Genomic DNA, 23,668 nt, shown 5'->3' with positions numbered 1-23,668 from the left:
GCGCAGGAACGGATATTAATGGTGTGGGATTATCATGGAAGGGACACGAAGTTGGATCAGGCCAAATGTATTGATAGGGACAAACTAAGCAGAGATGGTATTACCGTAGACTGGGGAGTTGGAAAGATCACTAATCATTTGTTGCCTTGGTTGGCTGAAGCATGGATCGAAAGAGAGCCCACCTCGAGGGAGCAGAGATGCCTGATTTCCCCTGGTTTAATGTAGAGGAAGGGCTTCAAAGGCTTAGGGAGATTGGAATGTCAGAGTAGCTTTGTCACTTAAACCCTACTACTTGATCTGTCAAAGCAGAATGCTTCCCAGTCAGGAGAACAAAGGACTACCTCGAATCATAAAAACAGACCCTGCAGATAATGACTTTCCTTTTTGAGAAAGCTGGCTTGCTGACCATGGGACTTAGCAGCAACTGAGCTCTTGACCCCAGGCCACCAAGTTGCCATGTGTCCTGAGCGGCCGGTCATGAACTGGGTGATATCTGACCCATAAATCATAAAGCCGGACGTGCACAACAGATACTGCAGCATCACCTGGGAGGGTGTGTGTGTGATGAAGTCTGAGCAGGCCCCTGTGGCACAAGTAAGACATGTAAGTAAGGCCCAGGCCCGTGGTCCCCCCTCCTGCTACCGTCTCTCCTAGGTGCACCTGTCACCTCATGAAGTGTAAATAACCTGCCATCAGTTGGCGGAGGAAGAGAAAACTCGGGACAGGTATGCAGAAGGGTCATGATATGCAGGCACCACTCAGAAGTGGACAGCTGCAGCCTCACAGTCCTCTGGGACATCCCTGAAGGTCAGTGGTGAGGGGAGATCTTCCCAGTAGACAGAACTCTGGCAGTGCAATCAGTCATGCACTTTGCTTGGAAGGAGAAATGGCCGGATGGACAATGACATGGTGATTCATGGGCTGCAGCGAATGACGGTCAGGGACTTGGAAGGAACATGATTGGCAAATTGCTGACAAAGAAATCTGGCTGGGGTGATTGATCTGGACTACCAAGGGGATACTGGACTAGGACTCTGCAGTGGTGCTAAGAAAGAGCAAGTCTGGAGTACAGGAGATCCTTGGTGGTGTCTCTTAGTCAAACCACACCCTGTGATTACGGTCAACGGGGAACTACAACGGCCCAATCCAGGCAGGGCTGCAGGTGGCCCACACCCTTCAGGAAGGAAGGCTTGGGTCTCCCCACCAGATAAAGAACCTTGACCAGCTGAGGTGTTTACTGAAGACAAAGGGAATATAGAATGGGTAGTAAAAGATGGTTATGAATACCAGCTACCACCCCATGACCAGTTACAGAGTCAAAGATTGTTATGAGGTTTTCCTTCCCACTGTGTTAAGAATACATTAGTGCACATACACAAATATATTAAGCCAGGATCTTTGTCTTCTTTCCTCCCTAATTCTTGTCACATGACATAATATTTATTGACTTTATACCAGTATTTGAGTTTGATTTTGTTTTTCTTTTCTGAGACAGAGTCTCAAGCGGTCACCCTGGGTAGAGTGCTGTAGTGTCACAGCTCACAGCAACCTCAAACTCTTTGGCTTAAGTGATTCTCTTGCCTCAGCTTCCCAAATAGCTGAGACTACAGGCGCCCACTGTAACACCCAGCTATTTTTTTTTTTTTGGTTGTTGTTGTTGTTGTAGTTGTCATTGTTGTTTTAGCTGGTTCTAACCCACCAGCCTCGGTGAATGTGGATGGTGCCATACCCGCTGAGCTATGGACACTGCCCAGTATTTGAGTATTGTTCATTTTACATCATAGTATTTAAGGTTTGGGATATCAGGAAAAGACTAAACATCACTCAAGAACTTTACTTTCTCCTTGGAGGAATAGGATCAGTGTGTTTTCGGCCGTACACAGAGTAGCTGTGTCAGATTAGGCGGAATTACGAACTGGTCATTTTTATTTGGAGACTAAGGATGGTTCAAGGAGATGCCAGACTCCAGGTTCTCCAGCTGTTAGACCCTGAGACTTATCCCCGTAGCCTTCCGGAGGGCTCTTGGGTCTCAGGGTGTCTGTACTCTTGGCTTCTCTGGTTCTGAGGCTTTACATTGGGACTGAGCTCCGCTGCCTGCTTTGTGCCACTCTGTGGGCTCCTGTAGTTCTCCTGCTTGTAGTCAGACTCTCATGGGACTTCTCTCTCTCTCTGGTCAGGGGAGTCAATTCCCCTGAATAAATCCTATTTCGTATTTCCCACTGGTCTATCCCTCTCGAGTACCTTGACTAATATGGTTGGGTAGTATAATAACGACCCAAAGGATAAGCTGCTGCCAACCTCTAGGTCTGCACTCCCCAACCCCAGGCTATGGACCAGTTCCTGTCTGTGGCCTGTTAGGATTTGGGCTGCACAGCAGCAGGGGAGCAGCAGGCAAGTGAGCCAACAAGCTTCATCTGTATTTATTTTTTATTTTATATTTTGAGATAGAGTCTCACTTTGTCCCCCTCAGTAGAGTGCTGTGACATCACAGCTCACAGCAACCTCAAACTCCTGGCCTCAAGTGATCCTCTTGCCTCAGCCTCCCAAGTAGCTGGGACTACAGGTGCCCGCCACAATGCCCCGCTGTTTTAGAGGTGGGGGTCTCACTCTGGCTCAGGCTGGTCTCAAACCTGTGAGTTCGGGCAATCCATCCACCTCAGCCTCCCAGAGTGCTAGGGAGCTGGGGAGTCCAGGGGTGAGCCGCCATGCCCGGCCTTCATCCTGTATTGACAGCCGCTTCCCATCACTTGCATCACGGCCTGAGCTCCACCTCCTATCAGATCAGCCACGGCATTAGATTCTCATAGGGACTCTACTGTAAACTGAGCATGTGAGGGATCTAGGTTGGGCATTCCTATGACAATCTGATGCCTGATGGTCTGAGGTAGAGATTAGTGCCCTTGAATCACTCCAAAACCATCCCACCACTCCCTATCTATGGAAAAATTGTCTTCCATGAAATTGGTCCCTGGTGCTGAAAAGGTTGGGGGCCACTGTCTTAGGGCATTGCCTTCTAGTCTTCTTTTTTTTTAGATGTAAATTTTTAGTTTTTATCTACTAATCATTCTGGAGTTATTTTTAAATGGTATTTTTTTTTTTTAACATAAAAGAGAACAGATATCTCCTTGGCGGTGGAAGACCGGCCACCCCGAAGGGAAAGGAATGCTTCTCCCTTGCAGTAGCTCCCCGCGGTCCAGAGGGAATCATCAGTGCCCCAGAGAGCTGTTCCTGGCACCGTGACCCATTCCCTCTGAGCAGGGCAGGGCAGGGATCACCAGCTTCTGTCAAGTGCAGGGCGTGGGCCAGAATCCCCAGCTGCTCTGGCGTTGGCTTTGAGCTCAGAGTCTGCTGCCAAGGAAGGAAAGGGGTGAATGTTTTTTTCACTCAAGAGATGGTTCTGGGAAAAACAGAAGTGGTTTTAAAACTCCCCCACCTCACTGCCAAACCATCTTTTTTCTTTGAACTCAAGCCCCGACATCCCGAAGATGAGTGTTTATGAGGGGGCCCATATATCTCCTTTTCCTCCTCCTACCTAAGGAGGAGGATGCTAATTAAAACAAGCGGGCCACCTGCAACAGGGCACCTTGGGCCCAGGTTTCTATAGAAACTCAGCGCTTCCTTCACCTTTCAATATGTCCCTCCCTCGGGTCTCCTGACAAACTCTATTCCTGGAGGCGTTAATGGCCCTGCTCTGTCCTACCACTGTTGTCTCTGATCAGCCAGCAAACGCTGCTTTGTGTATGCCTGGTAGTTACAAACATCACACAGTGTGCTGAGAATTTTTAGGGAGCTTAAGAATTTCCCCCCTATTTTCAGGGAGAGAGCCCAGCACAGCATTTAGCCACGCTGGCTCTGACTTAGTTTGTTAGAGCCGCCTTGACAAAACACCACGTGCTGGAGGCCCAGACAACTGAAATTCATTGTCTCAGTTCTAGAGGCTGGAGGTCTGAGATCAGGGCGGCGGCAGGGTTGGTTCCTTCTGAGAGCTGGGAGGGAACCACCTGTTACAGTCTCGCTCCGTGCCTTGTGGATGGCCTTTTCCCTGGCTCTTCCTGTCTTCTTTCTTCTGTCTCTGTCTGTGTTATAATTTCCCCATTTTAGGATTAGGACCTCACCCTGATGGCTTCACTTCAACTAGATTGGCACTATAAAGACCCCATCTCTAACCAGGATCATGTTCTAAGGTCCTAGGGGTTAGGAACCCAGCAAATCTTTTTTGGGTGGTGGGGAAGCACAATTCAACCTATAAAATGCTGTAGCCAGCCAGGTCTGTGCTGGCCTGTTAGGTCTATTGCTCACTTGCCACTTAACCTCATTAACCTTGGCTTCCCTGTTCGTAGAAAGGGTATAACAGTATCTCCCTTGCACCCCGTAGGCTGCTGTGTGAGGCTTAAATGCGATGGTCGGCACTCTTACAGTGCTCAGCCAGCCCTCCTGTCATTGCTCATGAGGGTAGCAAGTGCAGGGGACACCCCTCTTCACATCCTTCCATCCATCTGAGCCTCTGTGGCTGCAGCGAGCTGGGCCGTGTGCGTGCACAGCTGACCTCACCAAGCATACACATCTCTCTCTGCCCCAGACTACTAGTGCTATGGGGGCTTGCTACAGGCCATGTGACATTCTCAAAGTGCCAAATATTTAATGCCTCCAGGGGGCAACCCTCAAGCCATGAGGGCCTAGGGTCAGTAGTTAAATGTTCCAGCTTCTGTATAGTGAGAATTTGCAGGTGTGTTCTCCAGGGGGCCCCAGCATAACTGAGCCCACAATGGTCATTAGCATGGCCTCTGTCTGCTTTTCTCCTTTCCCCAACTTAATCTTCTACTTCTGCCTTTTAGGGTCATCTCCCAAATAAACTATCTGCACCAGGTCCTTGCCCCGAGGTCTGATTTTGAGCTGCCCTAACTAAGACAATGAGGAAACTGAGGTTCAGAGGAGTTTCATGGTTTGTGGTCCAGTACGCAGTTAAGGAGCAGAGCGCCCAGAGTTTGCACTGTGGCTTCTTTGGGCCTAATCACCAATTACCCATCTCCAGTCCTGAATGCCTATTATGCACCTGTCTGCCCTCATTTTGTCTGTTCTCTGACGCTTGTATCTTCTTCTATACAACCATAATAAGGAAGCCACTTTACAAAGGAAAGTATCTCTTGCTTCTTTTCTCTCCTGAGAACTTACCCTAACTCAGACTTCTTGTTTCTCCCCCTTGATGTTGACAACACCTCCACTCCAGGATGGAAGACACCAGAACAACCCAAGAGGTTCCTCCCTGCAATACCCAAAGTTGCCAGGAGGGATAAACCACCAGGCATTTATCCGCCTCAAATGAGCTGTGAATCTTGCACCAAACAAGAGGATGGTTTTCTAGAGGACAGTAAAACTGGAATAACTGTTAGCACCCTGCTCGAGTGAGGCAAACCTGTGGCAAATACTTGACATTCTTGATCCCCCAAATCTATAAGTATATTGTTGCTTCAAGTCCCTGGCATGGTTGTTAAACAGCAGTAGTAGCTGGAACACCCATTCATCCTCCATGTCCCAGGTTCATAAAGAAAAAAGGTAACTCAAATGCATGGCACAAATAAATAATCTTTAATTTCAATAAATAGCTCCCCATCACACCAGACAATATGCTGTGGGTAGATACAGAAGCATCCAACAGAGAGAGAGGGAGAAAGAGAGAGAGACAGAGATCTACTCTAGCTCCACTAATTCCTTAGCACATGGGACGTGACTTTGGTTCACACACGAACACAGAAAGATCCTTAGAGTATGATTAAGGAAGGAGATTGTCGTGGATGGGATGTGGTGGCCATTTTAATCCATGTGTCAAGTTCTTTGAAGATCTTCGGTGGGTCACAGTCACCGTGATTTGGTCAAAAAATGTTACTTTTGTTCTAGCACACGTATTCTATTTACTGGACACACACACACACACACACACACACACACGTTACCATCACCCCAGGTGGGGTCTTTGACTGGATGATGCTGGGTAAAATCTCACCAGGTGGGAGAGGCAGAGAGAAGGGAGTGGTTGGGGTTGAGGTCCCAACCTGTCACCTTGCTCTCTCCAGAGGACTCCTAGGCACACACACATGTTCCTTGGTGAGGGCACAGGCGTGAGAACATACCACACGGACAATTGGGTTAAGCCAGGAGAGGCTTCTTATACTGGAGTATTTTTTTGTTGCAATTTGGTTTCTCTAAATAGTCTAACCTAGCTATCACATTTACTAAGAAAACAAAGATACTTACACCTTTGGAGAAAGGTATCAGGTTTGAATAACAGCAGCCTGTTCAGAAGTTGCCAAGTGGGCCAGTGTTTTGGGGTGGGGGAGTCAGGTTGCCCACACACTGGCCAAACTCTTGGAACTTAGTCTCAGTGGAGGCTGGCACCTTTTGGAAAGTCCCCTTTCTGGCCTGAGGGTTGCATTTGGGGGCAGGGGTAGCAACAAGAGCAGCACTGCCAATAAGTCCTACGGCAGTGCCTACTCAGCTTGTGATCTATGGGTAGGGCTTCCACAAAGTTCTCAGGGCTCACTCATCGGAGTTGGCCATTTTATAATCAATAGTCAGTTTCCTCTCTGTTCCGAGAGGATTTAGGGTATGTGTGTGTGTGTGTGTGTGTGTGTGTTTGCAGGTGTGAATGTAATAGTATGTGACACATTTTTTGTCTTTTTCTTTCTTTTTTTTTTTTTTTAAACAAATGAAAGCCTTCTTCCTGGCAGCCTTTCAGGTCACCTCTAGGGAGGCGGGAGACACACGGTCACACTCTGCTCGGGACCTCAGGCTGTGCCACTGCTCCACGGCTGTGCGGTGGGTGTTGAGCATACGTCGCCAATGGTTGGATTCGGAGGGGCCTGATGAGTACTGGCCGATGACGATTCTTCCGATGAAGTCGTTGCTGCTCTTCATGTTGTGGCCGAAAACTAGAGTGAGAGGGGTGAGGGCAGGAAGCAGGAGGCAGGGACAAGACAGAGGCCGTTAGTGTACCATCCTCAACTGCATGCATGAGGTCATCACTTAGGGGACTGTCTCTCTCTTCACCTGGCGAGAAATCCCAATTCCCTCATCTCATCCTCCCATTCAGTCTCTACAACAGCCACGCCTGGTGTCCTGTTGTCCCACCATGCCAGCCTTGTCCCTACTCACAGCCTCTGCACCACCTGCTCCTTCTTCCAGAGAGCTGCACCACCTAAAAACTTATGTCTTGCCACCTCACTGCCTGCAGCACTCGCTCTAAATGGCTAGTTCCAGTGGGACAGCAAGCTGTCACTCTAGTGCAGTTGAGGGGCTGAACCAGGGTTTCTCGATCATGGCACTGTTGACATCGTGTAAGACAATAATACTCTGCACAGAGAACTGTCCTGTATATTGCAGTATGTTTAACAGCATCCCTGGTCAGTCCATACTTATAGATGCTGGTAGCAGCTGTGACAGCCCCAAATGTCTCCAGACATGGCCGAATGTCCCCTGGAGTGGGGGTTGGCAATGCATCCTGGGGTGAATCCTGGCTCTGACATTTGACAAAGCTCTGGGACTCAGAGTCAAAACAGGTGACCTCTCTGAGCCTGAGTCCTCATGAGTTGAATAGGAATCTTGGTAGTAGTTTATCTACAAGTCAATGTGCATTTTCTATGAAATAATGTATGTAAAGCTCAGAGCACATGATGCCTAGTATGTGGTAAGAGCTCAATAAATGTTATGCTGCTATTTCAATCTTATATTTCTGTCTGCCGACCTTTCATAAAAAGAGACCTCATGTTTCCTCTGTTCCATGCAATGGTGAAAAGTCTTCTTAGAGAAATGGTTATGGTAATTTTTTCCACCCCTTCCTGTGCTGCATGTCTCTTTGGAAAGCTTCTCTGTTAATCCTAACTTATGCTTAATTTGTGTCTTTCAAGCCTAATGAGATGGTTAACTTGATTTATCTTCCTGGCCAAGTTCTGCCTAATTCTTTATCTGCGGGTGGGTAGCGCAGGCGTGCTGTCTCACTAATGGGAAAGCAGGCTGCGTCTGTGTTACAAATGAAGGGTTACAGAATAGGAAACATCACAGATTCACTCAGCATGAGCTGAGCAAAGGCAGGCTTGATCCCAGGAGGGATGCTGATTATCAAATAAACCAACTAAAATATGCAGCCAAAAACAGAGTTTGAATGCTAACGAGCCTCTGTTCTCCTCTGTGGAGTTCACACCAAGAATTCCAAATGATGAAAATGGGGGAATAAAAGAAAAATAGAAAAACAAAAACAAAAACTCCATCCATCAAAAAAAAAAAAAATCCATCCATTATCTAAAAGTTAAAAAGACTTAGAGCAAACTATGGTAAGTGAAATACTATGGCATCTTCTGTCAAGAGTGACTGATACCTGTCAGCTCTGTGAAAAAAATTGGATCATGTATATTTTTTGTACACTTGGTATGCTCAGTATGCATAGTTGGACCTCATTTACATGTAAATCCATTATAAAAAAGGGGAAATAATAAGAATGGAACATTTGCTTAATAAAGGAAATTGATAAGGATCTCTCAAGCATTTGAAAAAAAGGGTTGTTTTTTTTTGTTTTGGGGGGGTTTTTTTGGATAGGTAATACTCAAAACTTTTTGGAAACACACCTAGTGGGCTCACACTAAGTTTGATCTCTTCAAAAAGAATAAATTCCCTAAGTCCCCTTCCCTGTGTGCTTTGAATCTAAAACAAGATAACATTATGCCATTCAAAGCCTCATTTGCTCTTCTATGGGGGCAAAATGTCCTATTGTTCTCTCTAAAGCTCCAGAATCACAATGCAGAAAGATACCTTGTAAGTGGCTATAGGTTTTACTTCTTTGAGAAAGTGGCTTAAGAATCTCAAGCACTCTCATGCACTCTGTTGGTGGAAAAGAAAGTCAGTTCAACTTTTAAGGTGGTTCACGGTATCTGTTCCAAAGAAGTCTTATAGCTTATGACTCAGCAATTTCACTACTAAGAATTTATCCTATAGAGTCGTCTGCACAAGTGAACAAAAACATACATACCAGGACATTTTATATCCTAAGGGTCAGCAAACTGGAGCCTCCAAGTCAAATCTGGACCACTAACTGTTTTTTTTTTTTTTCTAATAAAGTTTTATTGGAACACAGTCAAACTCATTTGTTTACATACTGCTTTTGTGCTAAAAGGACAAAGCTGAGTCTTAGTCCATTCGGGCTGCTAGGCAAAAATGCTATAAATTGGGTAGCTTATAAACAAAAGAAATTTATTTGGCTGAGAAGTCCAAGATCAAGTTACTGGCAAATTTGGTGTCTGATGAGGGCCTGTCTCCTCAAAGATGGCACCTACGTAGTGGAGGGAACAAGCTGGTTCCCTGGCATATCTTTTATAAGGGCACTAATCTAAATCATGAGGGCTCCATCCTCATGACAAAATGACCTCCCAAAGATCCCTTCTCCTAATACCATCATCTTGGAGGTTAGGATCTCAACATATAAATCTGGGGGGAGACACAACATTCAAATCATAGCAGTTGATAAATTCAGAGCAAGACTATGTGTCCTTCAAAGCCTTTTACTATGTGTCTGGTCTATCCATGTTGTAATGTGACTTTTTATGAACAGAAAATATTCTGTGTATATTCACTGTATAAATAATGTCGCATTTTGTTTACCAGTTGATGGACAGTTGGGTTCTTTCCACCTTTTGACTATTATTATGAATAATGCTGGTGTAAACATTTATGTGTAAGTTTTTAAGGCCACATATTATGATTCCATTTACATGAAATGTTCAGAACAGGCAAAATTGTTTTTGTTTTTTAAACAAAGTCTCACTATGTTGTCCTCAGTTGAGTACTGTGGTGTCACAGCTCACAGCAACCTCAAACTCTTGGGCTTAAGTGATTCTCTTGCCTCAGCCTCCCAAGCAGCTGGGAGTACAGGTGCCCTCCACAACACCCGGCTATTTTTCGTTGTTTTTGTTGTTGTTGCTGTCATTGTTGTTTGGCAGACCTGGGCCAGTTTTGAACCCGCCAGCCCCAGTTTATGTGGCTGGTGCCCTAGTTGCTGAGCTACAGGCGCCTGTAGCGCCAAGCCAGAATAGACAAATCTGTGTTTTCTTTTTTTTGTAGAGACAGAGTCTCACTTTATCGCCCCCAGTAGAGTGCCATGGCGTCACACAGGTCACAGCAACCTCCAACTCCTGGGCTTAGGCGATTCTCTTGCCTTAGCCTCCCGAGTAGCCGGGACTACAGGCACCTGCCACAACGCCCAGCTATTTTTTTGTGGCAGTTTGGCCGGGGCCAGGTTTGAACTCATCACCCTTGGTATATGGGGCTGGCGCCCTACCCACTGAGTCATAGGTGCCGCCCCAGAATAGGCAAATCTTTAAAGACAGAAAATATATTTGTTGTTACCAAGGACTAGGGGAAGGGGAACTGGAGAGTGACTGCGAATGCGCACAGAATTCCTTTTGGGGCAGATAAAAATGTTCCAGAATTAGGTAGTGATGATAGCTGCACAACCTTGCAAATATATTAAAAAGCACTGAATTGTATAACTTAAAAGGGTGAATTTTATGAATTAGAAAAAATTAATTTTTAAGAGGCAGGGTCTTGCTCTGTTGTCCTGCTGGAGTACAGTAGTAGCATGGTCATCACTGCAGCCTCAGACTTCTAGGTTCAAGGGATCCTCCCGCCTTAGCCTCCTGAGGTAGCTGGGACTACAGATATGCACCACCATGCCCTGCTATTTTTTTAATTTTTAGTATAGATAGTGTCTCATTATGTTACTCAGGCTGGTTTTGAACTCTTGGCCTCAAGCAATCCTTCTGCCTGGCCTATGTGAATTTTATCTCAATTAAAAAAAAAAATGCTAGGGCAGGTGCAGTGGCTCACACCTATAATCCTAGCACTGTGGGAGGCCCAGGCAGGAGGATTGCTGGAGGCTAGGAGTTTGATACCAAATCAAGCAAGAGTGAGACCCTATCTGTACAAAACACAAGAGAACTTAAATGAATGCAGTGGTGCCTGCCTGTAGTCCCACTGCTTGGGAGGCTGAGGCAGGAGAATTCCTTGAGCCCAGAAGTTGAAGGTTGCAGTAAGCTATGATGATGCCACTGCATTCTAGCTTAGGAGACAACGTGACACCCTGTTTCAAAAAAAATTTTTTTAAAAGCTAAAAGGGAATACAAAATAAAATTTTTACCACCTCTCTTATATAAACAATTTTGTCAACCTCTGTTCTACAGCACTGTTTGTAAGAATAACAAAGTAGGCCATGCATGGTCACTCATGCCTGCCATCCCAGCACCATGGGAGGCCACGGTGGAAGGATCTCTTTTAGAGGCCAGGAGTTTGAGGTTGCAGTGAGCTATGATTGGACCAGTGTATTCCAATCCATCTTGGATGACAGAGCAAGACCTTGTCTCTATAAAAACAAAAAAAATACAAAAAGAAACTTGGAAAAGCCAAACATGTCCAAATGTCGATGAACAAGTGTAGCTAAGACTGTTGGTGCCCTGCCCACCCGCTCAGCCTACCTTGAAGGATACTCATGGCATCCGTAGATAATGTCCTACCCAGAGCACCTGTGGCTTTCTGCCCGAGCCATGCCAAACTGCCCATGCTAACTGTGATTTGTGGTTGGGCCCTTGAGCCACTCAACATCGGGCTGGAGACTAGGGTCGGCCATGGCCATGTGACCAACCCCCATCAGATATCCCAGACACCAAGATTCAGGTAAGCTTCCCTGAGTGGCAACCCTCTGAGAGTGTTGCCACACATCACTGCTGGAGAATTAAGTACTGTCCACACAATTCCAGTGGAGGAGGACAACTGGAGGTTTGTACCCAGTGTCTCTTGGACTCTCCCCTATATGCCTGTCTTTATCTGGACTGCTATAACAAATTATCATACACTGGGTAGTTTAAAATAACAGGAGTTTATTTCTTACAGTCCTAGGAGCTAGGAAATCCAAGAGCAAGATCCTAGCACATTCTGTATCTGCAGAGGGCTCCCTCTCTGCTGCTTAGATGATGCCTTCTCCCTGAATCCTCATGGGATAGCAGGGGTGAGTCAGTTATCCAGGGTCTCTTTCCTAAGGGCCCTGATCCCATTCATGAGGGAATCACCCCCCAAATGCCCTATCTCTTAATACTATTGCACTGGGGATTAGGATTCAATATATGAATCTTGGTGGGAACACATTCAAACTACAGCCACAAACCTTGCTGACTTTAGACAGTATCATTTTACTGTAATAAACCGTAATCATGAGAATGACAGCTTTCCTGAGTTCTGCAAGTCTTTCTAGCAGCTGAACTTGTGCATGGTTTTGGGGACCCCCCTAAACCACAGATACCCACTCATCAAGCATCCTTGATAAGTCTGCTCCCTTTCCTGTCTCACTTGCCACTATCTTATCACTGCTTCCTGAGATCGTATCCCTCGAAGCCTACTTTAGCTCAAGTCGTTAGCTTCAGATTGCCTTTGAGGGAACCAGTTAAATAATTTCTGATGCATTAATACCCTGGGAATCTATGACACTCTAAAAATGAGACAGATCTATCTCTACCTATCAAATGGAAAAATCTCTGAGACACATCGCCAGGAGACAAAGCACATTACAAAAAGGCGTCTATGATCCTAACAAACAGAATCCAGCAACACATCAAACAAATTATACATCATGACCAAGTCAGTTTTATCCCAGGGTCTCAAGGCTGGTTCAATATCTGTAAATCTATAAGTATAATTCAGCACATAAACAAATTAAAAAACAAAGACCATATGATTCTCTCAATTGATGCAGAAAAAGCTTTTGATAATATCCAGCATCCCTTCATGATCACAACACTTAAGAAAATTGGTATAGAAGGGACATTTCTTAAACTGATAGAGGCCATCTACAGCAAACCCACAGCCAATATCATATTGAATGGAGTTAAACTGAAATCATTTCCACTCAGATCAGTAACCAGACAAGGCTGCCCATTGTCTCCACTGCTCTTTAACATTGTAATGGAAGTTTTAGCCATTGCAATTAGGGAAGAAAAGGCGATTAAGGGTATCCATATAGGGTCAGAAGAGATCAAACTTTCGCTCTTCGCAGATGATATGATTGTATATCTGGAAAACACCAGGGATTCTACTACAAAACTCTTACAAGTGATCAAGGAATACAGCAGCATCTCAGGTTACAAAACCAACATTCACAAATCAGTAGCCTTTATACATACCAACAACAGTCAAGCTGAAAAAACAGTTAAGAACTCTATTCCATTCACAGTAGCACCAAAGAAGATGAAATATTTGGGAGTTTATCTAACAAAGGACGTGAAAGATCTCTATAAAGAGAACTATGAAACTCTAAGAAAAGAAATAGCTGAAAATGTTAACAAATGGAAAAACATACCATTCTCATGGCTGGGAAGACTCAATATTGTTAAAATGTCCATACTACCCAAAGCAATATACAATTTTAATGCAATCCCTATTAAAGCTCCACTGTCATACTTTAAAGATCTTAAAAAAATAATACTTCGTTTTATATGGAATCAGAAAAAACCTTGAATAGCCAAGACACTACTCAGAAAACAAAGCAGGAAGAATCACGCTACCGGACCTCAGACTATACTATAAATCGATAGTGATCAAAACAGCATGGTACTGGCACAAAAACAGAGAAGTAGATGTCTGGAACAGAATAGAGAACCAAGAGATGAATCCAGCTACTTACCGTTATTTGATCTTTGACAAGCCAATTAAAAACATTCAGTGGGGAAAAGATTCCCTATTTAACAAATGGTGCTGGTGAACTGGCTGGCAACCTGTAGAAGACTGAAACTGGACCCACACCTTTCACCATTAACTAAGATAGACTCTCACTGGATAAAAGATTTAAACTTAAGACATGAAACTATAAAAATACTAGAGGAGAGTGCAGGGAAAACCCTTGAAGAAATTGGGCTGGGCGAGTATTTTATGAGGAGGACTCCCCGGGCAATTGAAGCAGCTTCAAAAATACACTACTGGGACTTGATCAAACTAAAAAGCTTCTGCACAGCCAAGAACACAGTAAGTAAAGCAAGCAAACAGCCCTCAGAATGGGAGAAGATATTTGCAGGTTGTCTCCGACAAAGGTTTAATAACCAGAATCCACAGAGAACTCAAACGTATAAGCAAGAAAAGAACAAGTGATCCCATCACAGGCTGGGCAAGGGACTTGAAGAGAAACTTCTCTGAAGAAGACAGGCGCACGGCTTACAGACATATGAAAAAATGCTCATCATCTTTAATCATTAGAGAAATGCAAATCAAAACTACTTTCGATATCATCTAACTCCAGTAAGATTAGCCCAGATCACAAAATCCCAAGACCAGAGATGTTGTGGTGGATGTGAAGGAAAGGGAACACTTCTACACTGCTGGTGGGAATGCAAATTAATGCATTCCTTTTGGAAAGATGTTTGGAGAACACTTAGAGATCTAAAAATAGACCTGCCATTCAATCCTATAATTCCTCTATTAGGCATATACCCAGAAGACCAAAAATCACATCATCACAAAGATATTTGTACCAGAATATTTATTGCAGCCCAATTCATAATTGCTAAGTCATGGAAAAAGCCCAAGTGCCCATCGATCCACCAATTGATCAATAAATTGTGGTATATGTACACCATGGAATATTATGCAGACTTAAAGAAAGATGGAGACTTTACCTCTTTCATGTTTACATGGATGGAGCTGGAACATATTCTTCTTAGTGAAGTATCTCAAGAATAGAAGAAAAAGTATCCAATGTGCTCAGCCTTACTATGAAAATAATTTATGGCTTTCACATGAAAGCTGTAACCCAGTTATAACCTAAGCATATGGGTAAGAGGGAGAAGGAGGGGAGGGAGGGGGGTGGTGGGCGGAGGGAAGGTGATTGGTGGGATTACACCTGTGGTGCATCTTATAAGAGTATATGTGAAACTTAGTAAATGTAGAATGTAAATGTCTTAATACAATAACTAAGAAAATGCCAGGAAGACTATGTTAACCAGTGTGATGAAAATGTGTCAAACGGTCCATAAAACCAGTATATGGTGCCTCATGATCACATTAATGTACACAGCTATGATTTAATAAAGAAAAAAAAAGGCATCCGTACACATGATCTCATTTTGTTAAAAATGAATGTTAATATATATAAAAAAATAATTATCTGGAAGAATGTTCACCAAACTGTTCGAAGTAGCTCTCTCTAGAGAGGGGAAACAGAGGGAAATTTCCACTTTCTGTATTATATAAGTGTGTGCAGTCTGAATTTCTTACAACAAGTATATATTATTTTGGAAAGAAAACAAAGAGAAAATAAGTTGCCATTAGAGCATCCATGTCTAAATCACCAGAAAGGAAGAAAACTAAAAGGAAGTCTAATATCCTACGCTCCTTATCCCAAATTGCAAAGAAACTTGGCTGGTGAATCACTTGGCCCTGGGAGGGTGGGAAGTGATTCAGCCCTTCTGATGGGAAGCCGTTCGTGTTGTGGCCATCTGAGTTAACTGGCAGGCATGGGCGCTTGCAAATCACTTGGTAAAGTTATGGCAATCTTCATAGTCTTTAAAAAAAAATGCCAAAAATTAAAATGCCAATTATAATAAGCTGAAGCTGAATAAAACTAATGACTTCTGTTATAGAAAGTTGCCTGGGAGAATATCAAGATTTGCCATCACTGAATTCTAAGGCATGTGCTGTTAGAGAGAGTAGGGAATTCACTATTAGACTCAGAGGCAGTGGGTCAGATACCCCGTCCCTTCCATTTTATAGAAAAAGAAATGAAGTTACAGCTAACTGGTGATAAAACTCACAGAATCTGAAACAAATAACCTGTGGAGGAAGACAATTCTTTATAACTAGATTCCTAAATTTCTTCTCTTTAGAAATATTCACAACTCAATTATTTTTATTTTTTTTTTTTGTAGAGACCCTGACAGAATATTCCTACCCATGATTATGGGAGAAGTCCTTTTAATGTAGCCAGTAATATTTACTGGACAATGTAGAAGAGGTCTAACGATTAAGTTCTCAAACTATGTACTACATTGCTGAGTATCACTGCGGTCACTTCTGCAGTACTCTCGTGGGCCACCTGGTGACCACAGCAATATTCAGCAATGAAGCACTTTTCCTAGGACAAGTTCACAAACTTTTGTCAGACCTCATACAATGACAGCTCTGATGGCCATTCCAGAGAAAGAGTTCCAAAACTGCTTTGAAAGGTAGACTAGGTGCTGGCTTTGGGGCATAACTTCCCAAGGGGAGTGCCTCGAGGGTGACTGTAGTGATATTGGCCAATGGGGTTGGTAGCACATTTTCTAGGAAGAGTTCCGAAGTTAATTATCTGACCATATATACTTGAAGTGTAGTCAGAATAGCTGTCACTAAGTCCATGCCCATCATCCACGAAGAGGGCTTTCTCTAAGAGTCTATCCATTGTTTATGGATTTACACAGAATTGGAATAAACTCAGTCATCTGGTTTACCCATCTAGAGTAATTTAAATTAATATAGTAGATTGTGGTTACCAGACAGATACAAGAACTCAAGAAAGTACAGCAGGCCTGGGCGCGGTGGCTCACGCCTGTAACCTTAACAATCTGGGAGGCTAAGGTGGGTGGACTGTCTGAACTCAAGCATTCAAGACCAGCCTGAGCAACAGTAAGACATCATTTCTACTAAAAATAGAAAAAGTAGCCAGGCTTTGCGATGGCTCCTATAGTCCCAGCTACTTGGGAGGCTAAGGCAGGAGGATCTCTTGAGCCCATGAGTTTGAAGTTGCTGTGAGCTAGGACTCCGTGGCACTCCACCCACAGCACAGAGTGAGACTCTGTCTCAAAAATAATAATAATAAAAAAAAAGTACAGTAGGATGGGACCACTTGGTGAAAAGCAAACCCCCTCTACCCCTTCACAGAGCTGGGGGCTGTTCACTGTGTGGGCTTTTTAAGAAAAAGAAATAAATTGTGATTCTGAATCCCTAAGACCGATTGATTTTCTTCCATTTAAAGAGTTAAAGGAAGTGTGACAAATTCTGTATCAAACGCAGTTAAAAAAATTTTTTTTTGGCATTTTAAACCTCACATTTTAATATAATTGTGTTTTCTTCTTTAAAAATTACAAGGAGAAAAGGCCCACCATGCTCTGCATTCACCCCACTTTTATACAATTTTCAGTGCTCTTTTTTTTTCTTTTTAATTAAATCATAGCTGTGTACATTAATGCAATCATGGAGCATCAGCTGGTTTTATACACCATTTGAAATATTTTCATCAAAAACACAGTTAAAAATTTTAAGCCCTTTTTCAAGCATAAGGAGAAAGTGATTAGAAAGTGGAAACTTTACTGCTCCAAAGGACTTTTGGCAGCCCCTTCACTAATGATTCTGAAGCACAGTAACACCTTGTATGGGAACTGGATCTATTACCTGGTCACACTGTGTTCTCTCCCTGACCCTGCTGGGTCTCCAGCATCCTAAGGCTAGAGGGTCTCGGTGGGTCACCTTCTGCAGACAGGCAAATACAGTGAAATTTATTTCTCTTCCTTGGACAGAGCACAGCCACAACCTGCTCAATCCACTCTCTGGAATGTGAGACCCAACTTAACCTGCAAAGAATCATCGACATACCTATCCATTTCTATGATGCCATGGTAATTCAAGTTGGGAAAACACAACTGGGAAACAAAAGTAAGGAGCACCTCCCAGGGCTCCAAGGTCAGGCTTTGAAGGAGCAGAGGAGTGATGTTGCTTTATTAAATATTTACTACGTGTTTGGCCCAGGGCTAAGGATGAAAATGGATTAATTTATTTAATCTTCATATCAACCCTCTAGAGCACAGTTTCTTGCCCTTAGCACTAATGACATTCTGGGCCAGATCATTCTGTGTTGTGGAGTGCTGTCCCGAGCATGGCAGGGTGCTTAGCAGCTCCTATGACTTCTGCCCACTAAATGTCAGTAGGAACGCTGACACCTCTGTTGTGACATCCAAAAGTAGTTCCAGATATCGTCAAACATATCACTGGGCCTCATCTCCCCACGTTTGAAAGTCAGTGCTCTAGGGCAGTTGCTGTCACTGGTACATTTTACAGCTGGGGAGACTAAGGTCCAGAGAGGTGAAGGGAAATCACTCACTGCCCTAGTCAAAATCGAAGCGCCCTGAATGAGTCAGGGACAAGTTGAGGCTTTCACATGTTGATATTTGCTGTAAAAAACGAATTTGTTCTTCACCCTAGGTGCTAAACTCTTTTTTTTTTTTTTTTTTGGTGGCTAATTTAGTTTGCCAAGGCAGACGGTTCTGGAAGAGAAGCTGGATGACTTAGAATGTGGGTGTGATAAACATTGCAAATTAAAAGGAAAAAAAAATGTCCCCATCTTTACCAGTGGGAGCAGAATTGACAGTTCTCATTTTGCATGTTTGGTTCACAAGGTAAAGACAGACTGTCACCTCTGCCCTAGGCTCTCGGTGGCCCCACATTCAACTTGGAGCCTGACAGCACAGTGCAGGGAAATCATGGCTGGAACCCCAACACCTCAGCGCTGTACCTTCCGATCTATTGGGTGCTGGGTTAAGGTGTTCTCCCATTTCTGGAAAAAAACATATTAAACCAGCAAGACCCTACCTAGGCTGTATGACCACACTTTCTTGCCGCGAAAGGGTCCCCACTCCCCATCAGGACGTTCACGAGTCTGTTGCAGAAAAGCTAAGAGGGTCCACCTGCGCTGCTTCCTCCCCCCTTCTCCCCTCACAGGCAAGCTCTGACCCGCCCCAACACAGGTGAGGTGGGCCCCATTCTCTTCTCAACTTCTGCAAAACTTCCTTAAACTTTGGCACCCTGTTTATTTTCTTCTTTTCTAAAACCTCAAAGCTGTTTCAGCTTTTCCTTCAAAACAATGTAGATCATCATAGCCATTCCCTGGGCCTCAGTTGCCCCATGTGTACAATGGGTGGGCATATGTAGGTTTTGAGTCCTCATTCGGTGAGAAGACTTCTTTGGTTCTAACAGTTTCATCTGTGACTTAACAGTGATGTTTTTCAAGTTTTCTTGGCTCACTCTGTGATTCATAACAGCTGTTTGGATAGAACTTTTTTCTCCATGTTCTTCCTTCCAACAGTCATAATGACCATTTAGATAACAGTATTATAATAATTAAGAATCAGTACTCCTAAACCCTCAGTTCCATGTCTGCTCTGTATGTATTTTTTTTTCTGATTTAATTTATTGAATACAGGTTTCTTTGAGAGATTTAATAGATTCTGGAATAGGATATTTTTTTCTTTTTTTTTATTAATTAATTTATTTTTTTATTGTTAAATCACAGCTGTGTACATTAGTGCAATCAAGGGGTACCATGTGCTGCTTTCATATACAATCTGAAATATTCTCATCAAACTGTTCAACGTTTCAACGTAGCCTTCATGGCATTTTCTTAGTGCATCCTAGAACGGGTACAGGGGAAACTTACTAAATGCAGAATACAAATGCCTACATACAGTATCTATGTATGTATTTTTTTTTAACTTAAATCCATACCACAGTCTTATTAGGGAAGGTACTATTTTATTTTATTTTTTAAACATGCTCCCCAGGAAAGTATGTTAGGTACTATTTCCATCCCCAGTTTGTAGATGGAGGATTTGAGGCTCAGAGAAACTAAGAGATTGAGTGTTTGAGGTCACCTGGCCAGAGCACGGCACAGCAAGGAGCGACACTCAAAGCTCAACGCCATTTCTTCTCTGATCTCAAAAGAGGAGAACAGTCCCACCACTTCTCCATTCCCTTGACCTTCCCTTGACAAGGTCAAGACCAGGAATAGAGACCTACTGCGCGTGTATTTGAAAGGGAGTTACATCCTCAACCGGCACATCAGGGAAAGGTGCACCAGGGAGAGGAGCCCGGAATTCCCTGAAATCCCTGAAATCCCAGCGAGGGTGCCCAGCTGGGGACCTTCACACCATCCCTCTGGAGCCCAGCAGGGTCAGGTTTGCCTCCAGGTTTGAACACGTCCTGCTTCTTCAGCTAAGCAGCAGATACGGACGGAAGCTGTCTCATGTTACCAATATGAGAAATACAAGAATAGCACCTAACACGTACGTATGGTACTTACCATGGAGCCACCATCCCATGGGCTCCCCAATATGCTGAGATTAAATAACTCAGCATATTGGGGAGCCCATAGGTGGGGAGCCTTTGAGTTATTGGGGAGCCTCATAGGTGACAACCCTACGAGGTGAGTACCACCATTATCTCCTGAGGCCTTCAGGGCATGAGCTGGCATCACCGACCACGTTCCTGAGCACCAATCTGGAAGAGGCCTGAGCAGGCCCTGGAAACAGGCTTGGGCCGTTGGGGTGGGAAATTCTGGGGTCCTGGTATTCAAAGGCGACCGAGAAGGGAAGGTGTGGGCTCCTCAACGCCTGGACTTCTCAGTCTGTGAGGAGAAGAATGCTTTTGGACTCCTCACCCCTACTTAAAGCATGAGGCCTGGAGGAGAGGCTCCCTGTGCCCAGGAAAAAACAGCTTGGAGTCAATTGTTCCATTCTGAAACACAGTGGGTCTCAACTGGAGTTAAATTTGCTCCCCCCAATCTGGCAACGTTTGGAGGCTTTTTTTGCCATTGCAATCGGGAGGGGTGCTAATGGCATCCAGTGGGTAGAGACCACAATACACAGGACATCCCACCCCACCAAGAAACTATCCAGCTCACAAAGTCAGTAAGTGCCAAGGTTGAAAAACGTCCTTAAGGGAAAAGTGGAAATGATAGGATTTCCCTTCATTAACACCAAGTCTTGACCAACACCACCATCAAACAAAAGCCCCTGAGATTCAGGAAGCTGTGCAGATCCCCAGGAGGAAGACGCCGAGATCGGGAGGGTGTGGAAGGGGGAGTCACCCCCACCGAGCTAGAGAGAGCAGGAAAGTTCAGCACAGAAGAAATTCAACGGGGGAATGGAGAAGAGACGTCTGGGAGATGATGCAGGGGTTCCTCAAGAGATGGAAGCCAAGATGGAAATTTCTTTCACAATTCCTTTGGTTGTAGCTGTTGAAGCCCTTCTTTGTGCCTGTGTGGAGACTAAGCCACACGGAGCCTGCATTTAAGACACCATATGGGTTGATGGGAGTTGAAGAATCACTTTCAGATCTGTGAGTGAATCACACCATCTAGGCGCCAGCACTTAAAGGTGTGTCTACAAAGCATGTGCTCGTTCTTACACGAACAACCAAAGTTTATACATCTGAATGAGGGTCGCCTTTGTACATTTGTTTCAGAGATGTTGACATTGCTTTGGGAGAAATGTTCACTACAAACTGTTTTCTGAGCTATTTATAGGACATGTGTTGAAGCCAGTTACAAGTCTCCTGTTGAGGGCCTGGGACTTCTAGATGCAAACTCACCAGGTTCCCAGTCAGATAAGATCTTCCCTGGGGAGAGTGAATAAAGGATCAGAGAGTCCAGGGGGTGTTACCTTAAGGCCAGGGTGGGCACAGTTTCCCAATTAAGGGCCAGATAGTAAAATATTTTAGGCTTTGAAGGCTACCTATGGTCTCTGTTGGAAGTACTCAGCTCTGCTGTCATAGCAGGAAATAGGCACAGACAGTATGTCAATGAATGAGCATAGCTGTTGTTCCAATGAAACTTTAATTCTTTAGGTCATAGAAATATCCATTTCCACGTCGAGGTACTCAACCACTTAGGCCATGAGCTGTGCAAACCATTCAGGTCACCAGCTAGTCATGGGGCTGCCGGATCCTAGAGCAAGAAGGAAACTTGGGGAGTCAGTTGGGGGGAAGGGAGAGACAAGAGTATCTGGATGGATGGCAAGGAGCTCCCAGGGGGACGGTCCTCCCAGCTTACCCCAATGACAGCAAGGGGCCAGAAACACCATCCTGCGCCTTCACCACGGACTAGTACCCTGATGTTTTGTCTACTCAAAACACCAAACAGCAGGTCAACTGTACTTTGGACTGATGAGCACACTGGATCCTGCTCAGAGCATACTCACGCTAAGTACCACCAGATAATAAGGATAAAGACCAGCTTTTGCTCCTTAGAGCAAGTTCCTGCCCTTTTCTGCTTTATCCCTCTTTGATCTGAGCTTGTCCTAGGCCCAGATTGTACCTTATCTGCTTTCTTTCTTTCACTATAGTTTTGCCTTTAGTAGAACTGCATAAAAACATAATTAGACATTATATAATCGTTTGTATTCATTTAGCGTAATGTTTGAGATTCACCCATGTGTGTATGTATTAATATTTCCTTCTTTTTAATTGTTGAGTAATACTGCAATGTGTGGATGTATCACAATTTGTTTATACATTCACCAGCTGCTGGACATTTGGACCATTTCCACTTTTTGGCTATTACAAATAATGCTTTTAGGAACGTTTTTGTACATGATTTTTGTAGACATGTATTTTTATTTCTCTTGAGTAAATATCTGAGAGAGTAATTCATGGGTTGTATGGTAAATGTATATTTAACTTTATCAGACAGTTTCATATGATTTTCCAAAGTGGCTGTAGCATCTTGCATTCCCACCTGAAATGCATGGGCCCCACACGGTGGCTCATACCTATAATCCCAGCACTCTGGGAGGTCAGCAATTTAAGATCAGAGATGCATGAGCATTTCAGTTGTTCCATCTCCACGCCCTCACCAACCCTTTGTGTTTTCAATCTTTTCTTTTTTTTTTTTTGGAGACAGAGTCTCACTCTGCTGCCCTGGGTAGAGTGCCGGGGCATCATCATAGCTCACAGCAATTTCAAACTCCTGGGCTCAAGCAATCCTCTTGCCTCAGCCTCCCAAATAGCTGGGACTGTAGGCGCCCAACATGATGCCCGGCTAAATTCTCTATTTTTGGTAGAGACAAGGTCATGCTCTTGACCAGGCTGGTCATGAACTCCTAAGCTCAAGGGATCCTCCTGCCTCAGCCTCTCAGAGTGCTGGGATTTTAGGCATGAGTCACTGGGCCCAGCCTTAGCTTTTCAGTATTTTAAACTAAGCTGTGCTAGTGGGCATGCAGAGGTATGGTAGTGTGGTTTTAATTTGTTTCTGTAGTATCTTTCAAGTGCTTCTTTGCCATATGTTTTATCCTGTTTTGTTAAGAACACCTTTTTAACTCTCTTGCCCACTTTTTATTGGGGTGTGAATTGTCTTACTGAGTTATAAGAGCTCTTTATATATTCTGGATACGGGTTCTTGGTTGGTTGATATATGTTTTGCAAAAAACTTCTCTTACGGTATGACTTGCATTTTTATTTTCTTGACTATGCTTTTTGAAGAGCTAATGTTTTAAATCTTTTTTTTTTTTTTTTTTTGGAGACAGAGTCTCACTCTGTGGCTATGGATAGAGTGATGATATTAACTTACAGTGCCTTTGGATATATCAGCAGAGACATGTGTTAGGTGGGCGTGGTAGCTTGAGCATGTAGTTCCAGCTACTTGGGAGGCTGAGGCAGGAGGATGGCTTGAGCCCCAGGAGTTTGAGGCTACAGTGAGCCGTGATGTCACCAGTGAGGAGTTTGAGGCTGCAGTGAGCCATGATGACACCAGTGAGGAGTTTGAGGCTGCAGTGAGCCGTGATGTCACCAGTGAGGAGTTTGAGGCTGCAGTGAGCCGTGATGACAGCAGTGAGGAGTTTGAGGCTGC

At 44.2% G+C, this 23,668-nt stretch overlaps 1 protein-coding gene across 7 annotated transcripts in view; it reads right to left on the bottom strand.

Annotated features, from left to right (window-relative positions):
- Positions 1–5,564: 5,564 nt before the first annotated feature.
- Positions 5,565–23,668, bottom strand: part of SYT17 (synaptotagmin 17) — an 83,503-nt gene continuing 65,399 nt past the window's right edge. For all 7 annotated transcript variants that reach the window (XM_053556855.1, XM_053556849.1, XM_053556848.1 and 4 more), the window contains one exon: positions 5,565–6,926. In XM_053556855.1, coding sequence (XP_053412830.1) covers positions 6,730–6,926 — 197 coding nt within the window. In that variant the 3' untranslated portion in view covers positions 5,565–6,729. The remainder of the gene's footprint in view (positions 6,927–23,668) is intronic.

The sequence above is a fragment of the Nycticebus coucang genome, chromosome 12 (genome assembly GCF_027406575.1).
Source record: "Nycticebus coucang isolate mNycCou1 chromosome 12, mNycCou1.pri, whole genome shotgun sequence".
Lineage (NCBI taxonomy): Eukaryota > Metazoa > Chordata > Mammalia > Primates > Lorisidae > Nycticebus > Nycticebus coucang.
The sequence above is the reverse complement of the archived record's forward strand: the minus strand, read 5'-3'. Positions and strand labels throughout refer to the sequence as shown.